The sequence below is a fragment of the Rana temporaria genome, chromosome 8 (assembly GCF_905171775.1).
Source record: "Rana temporaria chromosome 8, aRanTem1.1, whole genome shotgun sequence".
Lineage (NCBI taxonomy): Eukaryota > Metazoa > Chordata > Amphibia > Anura > Ranidae > Rana > Rana temporaria.
In genome coordinates, this window is record NC_053496.1 from 135,858,303 (window position 1) to 135,867,950 (window position 9,648).

General features: G+C 40.3%; 1 protein-coding gene across 3 annotated transcripts in view; it reads right to left on the bottom strand.

The window, feature by feature from the left end:
* Positions 1–553: 553 nt before the first annotated feature.
* OGDHL (oxoglutarate dehydrogenase L) overlaps positions 554–9,648 on the bottom strand; it is a 235,821-nt gene continuing 226,726 nt past the window's right edge. For all 3 annotated transcript variants that reach the window (XM_040320732.1, XM_040320735.1, XM_040320734.1), the window contains exons 22-23: positions 2,037–2,191; positions 554–872 (exon numbers count right to left, since the gene is read on the bottom strand). In XM_040320732.1, the coding sequence (XP_040176666.1) occupies positions 749–872; positions 2,037–2,191 (279 nt within the window). In that variant the 3' untranslated portion in view covers positions 554–748. The remainder of the gene's footprint in view (positions 873–2,036; positions 2,192–9,648) is intronic.

Genomic DNA, 9,648 nt, shown 5'->3' on the forward strand with positions numbered 1-9,648 from the left:
CACAACCCCATCTTTTATAATTTAAAAAACAATTGGGTATTATATTTTGTGTTTACCAAAATGAATTATAGAGTACTTTATAATGAAAGTGTGTGTTCGATAAACAGCTCCGCAAATATTGTGCAACACAAAAAAATTGCAATTGCCATACAATTATTCCACAGGACCTCTGCTTTCAGAAAATAGAAAATATACAATTGTGAAGTAATTTTCTAGCAAAAAAAGAAGAAGCTGACTTTAACATGTAAAAAATATTTAAAAAACTGCACCGGGCAGTAGATAAGCAGTACAAAACTCAAACAGGTTAGTTCAATGAAATATTTATTGAATGGTTTTCCTGTTTATTTTTACCATTTAAAAAAAAAAATGGGGAAAAGAAATTGGTAACACAAGTTGAGCTCTACTTGTGATCAGGTTTTCTTTTTCCCTGAGAAAGTAAAAAAAATAATCTGCTTGGTCAGATTGAGTTCACAATTTTCCTTCTCCATGTTTAATACACAGGCTCCTGGGTAATAAATGGCATTGATGGTTTCTGAATGAAGGAGCCATAGGGTCAAGATTTTCTATAGTTTATTAATATAGATTCTGAACAATAACCGCAATTCAGATTAATTCTCTGTTTGCAAAGTAACACAATCTACCAGAGGAAAAAAGCTTTAATACAGATTTAGAGGTATTTAGTATATTATTATTAATACAAGGCTATGTTAAAATCGTAGTGGAATTTAGTTTCTCTGTATATACAGCATCAAAATGTCTTTCCTTCAAAAGAGCGCAGGTTGAAAGCAGTCTCCAAAAACCTCCTTAGTTCCACAAGGTGAGTGTTTTTATTACCTGTAGCTGGAGCTGCTGCAGGCTCTCGGCCAGCATACCTAAGAGTAGAGAGAATGATTAATACATTAATTTAAATTATTTTTGCTGTGATTAAAATCTTTACCCATGCACCTGTGCTGGAAAGCAGTGACAGAAATGTGGATAGTGTGGAGACTGGAGATAAACATCCATTTCCCTAATGAATTTTGTCTTGATAAGTAACTCACTGCACCCTTTAGGCCCCGTACACACGGTCGTTCCAAACCGATGAGAATGGTCCGACGGACCGTTTTCATCGGTTCACCGCTGAAGTGGCCTGATGGTCTGATGTGTGTACACACCATCAGTTCAAAAACCGATCGGGTCAGAACGCCGCGACCTAAAACACACGACGTGATGAAAAAAACAAAGTTCAATGCTTCCAAGCATGCGTCGACTTGATTCTGAGCATGCACGGGTTTTGAACCGATGCTTTTCTGTACTACCATCGGTTTGGACCGATCGGGCAGCGGTCCATCGGTTCGGTTTGAAGCATGTTTTAAAATTTTGGACCAAAGGAAAACAGACCGATGGGCTATTACACGCGGTCGGTTTGGGACCGATGAAACTGAACTTCGGTCCATTCTCATCGGTTTTGTCCGACCGTAGTGTACGGGGCCTAACTGTTTATATTCTCTACTTTGGATCAATGTATAGTTAAAGCAGATTCATTAACCATGCCACAAAAATAAATTAGTAAACATTCCTCAAAATATTCCTTCTCCCCACCCAGCCCTGCTCTCTTGAATGGCAGCAGCTCCCAGCAGGAGCCTTGCTATCTGTAAAAAAAAATCCCAGGTGTTGGACTTCAGAAACACCATCCACAATGAGCAAATGGGATGGAATGCAGGCTGTGTGGTCATGTGAATAAAAGGTATTTAAAAAAAAAAAAAAAAAAACAATGATGTTATCACATGTACTTGAAATCGTATGTTGCACATACAGTATCCTGTAGCTTTTTCACAAATACTTTAAACTGCAATTTTTCATCTGCTAAAGTTGGCAGAAAAAAGCTCCATACGTGTGGCAGTGTGGGTTACTTAAGCTAAAATGGGGCATTGGAGCTTGTCATTGTGAGTTTGAAGGACCTGCATCTTGTTAAGAGTGTAAACCCAGATGGACACAAAATATTTCAATTCAGTTCATTATTACAACGTCAAAAAAACACGATAGTAAAGAATTACCAAATTGGCCTTGCGTGATTCAGAATGGTGAGGAAACGTGGCTTAATGTAGTCATAGTAGCCCATATTTTTATGTTCCTCCTGGCACCACACCATTTCTGCGTTGCCATATTTCTCAACCTCTTCTTTAACCAAGTGAAATGGGAATGGTGATATCTGCAATGTAATTATTAGGGGAAATCCCTGAATAAGTTAAAAAAAATCATGATATATCTACTAGACCTTCTATATGAGGGGTGCCCAACCTTTTGAAGAGCGAGGGCCACTTAAGAGACTTGGTAACCGGTCATGGGCCACAATGACCGGAGTGGGTGGATGGCAGCCCACTCTATATAGCCTACTCTACTCTTTTTTTATTTTTTTTGTGGATTGGATTGGTGGTAGACGCAAGTCCATTTACATCTACCACTCTTTAGAGGGTCGGACTGACCATGTGAAAGGGGCCAAAGGCTGCTTTCACACTGATGTACTGTTGTTTACCTGCACTACGGGTGCAACACAGTTCACCTGTGGCTTTCCTGCAAGTTAGCTGCACTTTGCCATAGGCTTCTATTATATCCTGTAGGTGTTGTGCACTTTCAGAAAGCACACCAAACTTGCAGGCAATAGAAGTCTACGGCTTAGTGCAGGTAACCCACAGGGGCACTGTTCTGCAACTGCAGATCAGTTTAAAAGCAGCCCAGTAACCACTGCAGAACAGATATGCCCATAAATACAATGGAATTTTAGTAATAAACTTACCTTTAATAAGAGTATTCTATTCTATTTTATTCCATTCCAGAGCAGGAGGTTGCGGGCCACATCAGAGGGCTCCGCTGGCCACATGTGGCCCCCGGACCACTGGTTGGGCACCCCTGTTCTATATCAACTAGCCGCATACAAGAATGATGTGTACTGCCCATTGGCAACCAATTAGGCTCAAATATACCATAGAAAAAAACAGGTTGGAAACTACCATGTGAACATGACTGGTTGCTATAAAGAAAATTCTTATGCAAGATAAAAAAAAAATGTCCAATATTAACAGCATGCTGACATTATATTTTAAACATGATATTTGCAATATTTAAAATAAATTTTATGATACCATTTTATCTACAGACCACATATAACCACACTTGAGCTCATTAACAATAGTCAATATTTTACAAAAATAGCAGTATACATGTAATTCATGCATTGGGGCTAAATTATTAAGGGAATAGAGACTGTTAACTTATCAGAGTTAATCTTTCCTTAACTCAGTAAATAATGTAAAGTTGTGTTCACTCTGAATGCCCAATGTGCAGGGGAAAAAAAGCCTTTCTTGGATGTAATGGATGGCTGAAATGAACAAAGCTTTGCCTTATTTGCCAAGCTCAGTGAACATTCACTTTGCTGAAAGTCTGTATACCTTTAGTGTAAATCAACACTAAAATGTTAGAATGACAGCTAAATGTAATACCTGAAATGCAATTTCCCCAAGCAGCCGTTTACGAGCATGGCTGGAAATATAGTAGAAAGTTACAAAACAGGTAGACAACCAAGCCATACACTTACACTTCCATGATTCAGAATAAGTCAGCCTATTGAACAATAGAGTACCTATTTGTGGAAGTGGTCAATAACCATTAAACACCTATCCTGATGGTTTTCTAGACTTCCTGAAGCTGGTACATTTACACTGCTTTGCAACTTTTGTCATCATATAATGTCCAACATGGGCCAGCCAGCAGCCAATAACTGGCAAGGGGTGCTGAAGGCTTGACATGCATGCCACCCTATATTATCTGTGCATGGTGGCAGTGGTATTTGGTGGACTGGTCAACTAAAGACACCTTAATAAATGAGGCCAAGTGCGGTAGTAAGAAAAACCCAAAAAGACTAAGGTAAAAACACATGGCCAATGTATTAGTGCTGGGATACATTATGAAGATGCAGCTCCAACAGTAAAACTAAAGAAAATAACCAAATAATTTCATTTAAATTGTTATGGCACTGCAGTAATGTACATCACTCCGATTTCAGCGTAAATATGCAGCCTAAGATACGACGGTGTAAGACACTTACGCCAGTCGGATCTTAGGGAAATCTATGCGTAACTGATTCTATGAATCAGGCGCATAGATACGACGCCGCAACTCAGATACGACGGCCTATCTGGAGATACGCCGTCGTATCTCCTACCTGAATCTAGCCCTATATTTGTGCATTTGGAATCTTAGGGGCAGATCCACAAAGAAATTACGCCAGCGTATCTATTGATTCGTCGGCGTAATTTCAAAATTCCCGCGTCGTATCTTTGTTTTGAATCCTCAAAACAAGATACGACGGCATCTCGGCTAGATCCGACAGGCGTACGTCTTCGTACGCCGTCGGATCTAAGATGCAATTTTTCGGCGGCCGATAGGTGGCGTTCCCGTCGAAATCCGCGTCGAGTATGCAAATGAGCTATTTACGGCGATCCACAGACGTACGTCGGCCCGTCGCTTTTTTTTCCGTTGTTTGCGTTCGGCTTTTTCCGGCGTATACTTAAAGCTGCTATGCTGAGGCGTACTCAATGTTAAGTATGGCCGTCCTTCCCACGTACAATTTTGAAATTTTTTCGTCGTTTGCGCAAGTCGTTCGCGAATAGGAATTTGCGTAGAATGACGTCACAGTCGTAAGCATTGGCGGGTTCCGGTTTAATGTCGAGCATGCGCACTGGGATACCCCCAGGGACGGCGCATGCGCAGTTCCAAAAAAACATTGTTTTTGTTGGGTCACGACGTATTAACATAAAACACGCCCCCATTAGATCCATTTGAATTCCGCGCCCTTACGCCACGAGAGATACGCTACGCCGCCGTAACTTATGGCACGGATTCGTTGTGGATTCAATTTAAAAAAAGATACGTTACGGCGGCGTAGCGTATCTTAGATACGCTGCACCCGGCGCAGATCTTTGTGGATCTGCCTCTTAATTTCTTTTGAGTGTGTGGACTTTATTGCATTGTTTATTGTTCACAATTCCCATTCAGGGAACACATATTTTTCATTATTGTTTTGGTTCTCTATTGCCAGTCAGGGAACACGAATAGTTGATTATGCCCTCAGTATCTTGCTACATTGCAAGTTAATCACTTATTCTCATTTAAGGATTGTTGGGGAGTTATTTTATATTTAGGAAGTGCAACACTGTTTTGTACAACTGTGTGTGTATATATATACAGGGAGTGCAGAATTATTAGGCAAATGAATATTTTGACCACATCATCCTCTTTATGCATGTTGTCTTACTCCAAGCTGTATAGGCTCGAAAGCCTACTACCAATTAAGCATATTAGGTGATGTGCATCTCTGTAATGAGAAGGTGTGTGGTCTAATGACATCAACACCCTATATCAGGTGTGCATAATTATTAGTCAACTTCCTTTCCTTTGGCAAAATGGGTCAAAAGAAGGACTTGACAGGCTTAGAAAAGTCAAAAATAGTGAGATATCTTGCAGAGGGATGCAGCACTCTTAAAATTGCAAAGCTTCTGAAGCGTGATCATCGAACAATCAAGCGTTTCATTCAAAATAGTCAACAGGGTTGCAAGAAGCGTGTGGAAAAACCAAGGCGCAAAATAACTGCCCATGAACTGAGAAAAGTCAAGCGTGCAGCTGCCAAGATGCCACTTGCCACCAGTTTGGCCATATTTCAGAGCTGCAACATCACTGGAGTGCCCAAATGCACAAGGTGTGCAATACTCAGAGACATGGCCAAGGTAAGAAAGGCTGAAAGACGACCACCACTGAACAAGACACACAAGCTGAAACGTCAAGACTGGGCCAAGAAATATCTCAAGACTGATTTTTCTAAGGTTTTATGGACTGATGAAATGAGAGTGAGTCTTGATGGGCCAGATGGATGGGCCCGTGGCTGGATTGGTAAAGGGCAGAGAGCTCCAGTCCGACTCAGACGCCAGCAAGGTGGAGGTGGAGTACTGGTTTGGGCTGGTATCATCAAAGATGAGCTTGTGGGGCCTTTTCAGATTGAGGATGGAGTCAAGCTCAACTCCCAGTCCTACTGCCAGTTTCTGGAAGACACCTTCTTCAAGCAGTGGTACAGGAAGAAGTCTGCATCCTTCAAGAAAAACATGATTTTCATGCAGGACAATGCTCCATCACACGCGTCCAAGTACTCCACAGCGTGGCTGGCAAGAAAGGGTATAAAAGAAGAAACACTAATGACATGGCCTCCTTGTTCACCTGATCTGAACCCCATTGAGAACCTGTGGTGCATCATCAAATGTGAGATTTACAAGGAGGGAAAACAGTACACCTCTCTGAACAGTGTCTGGGAGGCTGTGGTTGCTGCTTCACGCAATGTTGATGGTGAACAGATCAAAACACTGACAGAATCCATGGATGTCAGGCTTTTGAGTGTCCTTGCAAAGAAAGGTGGCTATATTGGTCACTGATTTGTTTTTGTTTTGTTTTTGAATGTCAGAAATGTATATTTGTGAATGTTGAGATGTTATATTGGTTTCACTGGTAAAAAACAATAATTGAAATGGGTATATATATTTTTTTTGTTAAGTTGCCTAATAATTATGCACAGTAATAGTCACCTGCACACACATATATCCCCCTAAAATAGCTAAAACTAAAAACAAACTAAAAACTACTTCAAAAAATATTCAGCTTTGATATTAATGAGTTTTTTTGGGTTCATTGAGAACATGGTTGTTGTTCAATAATAAAAATAATCCTCAAAAATACAACTTGGCTAATAATTCTGCACTCCCTGTATATATATATATATATATATATATATATATATATATATATATATATATATATATATATATACATACACATACACACATACACATACATACATACATACACACACACACACACACACACATCACCTTGCTCTTTACAGCTAAGCTTAATCGTTGTGACAGGAGAAGAGAAGCATCTGTTGCAAATCTTATGAAATATACAATAAACATCTCTATGCAAAATATAAAAAGATAATACAAATTAAAAAAAAATTCCTGACACCAAGATAAAAATGTTGACAGGGGAGGGACCTCCAGCAGATTGGCAGTCCCAGCTCTGTTCCTGTAAACTGTGTGAAGGGAGTGCGTCTCTTCTCTCCAGAGCTTTTTTTCTCAGAAAATATGTGCAGGAACTCAACCACGACCCATTCAGATTTCACAAACAGTAGAAATAAAGGGGCATTAAATACCAGGATTGCATTATGTGCAGTTGTCACTTGTAAACACAGAAACCAGACTTCTGTGTTTACAAGTGATTACACATGATTGTGGTGAGCAGGCACCAAAGGGTCTGAGCCAAAGGTGGTGGAACGGAGTTCCCCCAAGTTCACCCTGAAAAAAAGCCCTGCTTCTCTCTAATCAGCTCTCGGAGCTCTACTCCCCGAAACTCTGCAGAGTGTAACCCCCTGTTTTCTGAACTCTTACACAAGCTTAAAAATGTGTAATTTTTAATGGATGTAGAGAATAGAAGATTGCAGAAAGACAGATACAACTTATGTAGGAACATCTTTTTCATCTCTGTGTATCACCTGGGGATAGTGCCTTTACAGGGTATGTGTAAGGGTTTACAACCACTTAAAGTAAAAACTACTTTTTAATGCTTTTAACCATTTAAATGCCATTTAACCTTTGTTTGCCATGGAAATATGCTTCCCTTTTACTATAACCCCATTTCACTTCCTTTTTTGAAATCCAACAAGACCTTTTTAGTCCTTGCATGTTCTGATGAACTCTACCCTTGGAACAGCTTTAGTGACATGCATAGGATAACACCTACTTGTATGGAGTTGGGTGTTTTTCATCATAACTTTGCAGTGTCAAATGCAAAAAGTTCACCAAGTCATACCCTTACTCACAAAAAAGTTAAAATTATAATTACGTATAAACTTATACTTGATACTTATCAATTGTCTTTTTCTATTTTCACACAAACGTACCGATACTCTAGGGTAATGTCTCCAAGAATGGGATACTAGTCCAACCAACCCTTATAAAAAATGTCAATATTTGCACCCATCTGGAGATAACGAGGGCAATTCAGAAAGCCAGTTACTCCATTTTTCTAGCAAAAGTTGAGTGTTCCTACGACTGAGCAAAATTCACTAAGGTACGAGATACTTGGTAAACGCTACAAACATTTTGCAGAGCTCTTACTTATGTATTTAATATTTTAGTACTAGTGCAATCATGAGAATGAATTCATAGATGAGTCTTTTCTTACTAAGAGCTTGGAGTTACATGGAACTAGCATGATGAAGCTGATCCTACTTGCACATCTTCAATCTTGTAATTTCTTTCATTCTTCCATGTGATTGGGAGATCTCCAACCAGTTGCTAAGTCTGAATGAAGGGGTGGGGATGCTGGTTCACATTACTGGACACATATGGCCAAATTGGGTCAATGATGGAAGCCAGCAATCCTTGTCCCTTTTTTACATTCAAGCTGCAGCCTGGGGATCGGTCAGCTGTGGCCGGGAGCGCGACAGAATGCACAGGTAGTCATTTTTTTTTCTTTGTAAAGGCTTTTTACTACAATGTATGTGTGTGTTTATTCACACTGAATTGTTCTTTTTTTTTTTTTTTTTATGTACGAGTAACCATACCCACAAAAAGTTTTCTAAAGACAAGCAGACTAAGGACATGGATTACTGGAACCATGTCCTGTGGTCTGAGACCAATATAAACGTATTTAGTTCAGATAGTGTCAAGCGTGTGTTGCGGAAAACAGGTGAGGAGTACAAGGTGGTGGGAGTGTTCTGTTCTGGAGCTGCATGTGTGCTGCCGGCACTAGGGAGCTACAATTCATTGTGAGAACCATGAATGCCAAGCAAAGGTGATGGGCTAGCTATGCATGTCTCAAGACCTAAACACTATTGACCATCTGTGGGGCATCCTCAAACGGAAGGTGGAGGAGCGCAAGGTCTCCAACATCCACCAGCTCCATGCCCAAGATGGTTAAGGCAGTGCTGGAAAATAATGGTGGCCACACAAAATATTGACACTTTGGGCCCAATTTGGTAATTTTCACTTAGGGGTGTACTCACTTTTGTTGCCAACGGTTTAGACATTAATGGCTGTGTGTTGAGGTATTTTGAGAGGACAGAAAATTTACACTGATGTACAGTAATTTAAATTGTAGCAAAGTGTCATTTATTCAGTGGTGTCACATGAAAAGATATAATAAAATATTTACAAAAATGTGAGGGGTGTACTTACTTTCATGAGATACTGTATCTGGAGGCCCCCTTATTTTAGGATCAGAGTCTTTTATGTATATTTAGGGGGAAACTCGACTTTTTTGGCAGAATTTTGCAAAGGAAAAATTAAGGTAATTTGCTCTTTAGCTATTAACACTTAGAATAGGGCATTCATGTTCAACCGCTTAGTGACCACCCACCGTAGATTTACTGCGGCAGGGTGGCCGCTCTGTGCCAGATCACGTAGCTGGTACGTAATCTGACAGGTCTGCGTTTGAAGCGTGCGCGTGCCGCCGGCGACCCACACCCACTGTGATTGGACACAGCGGGAGCCAATCAGCAGGTCCAACGGAAACGATGTCTACAGGGACCCGTCAATCGTTCGTGAGAAAGGCAGACCGTGGTTC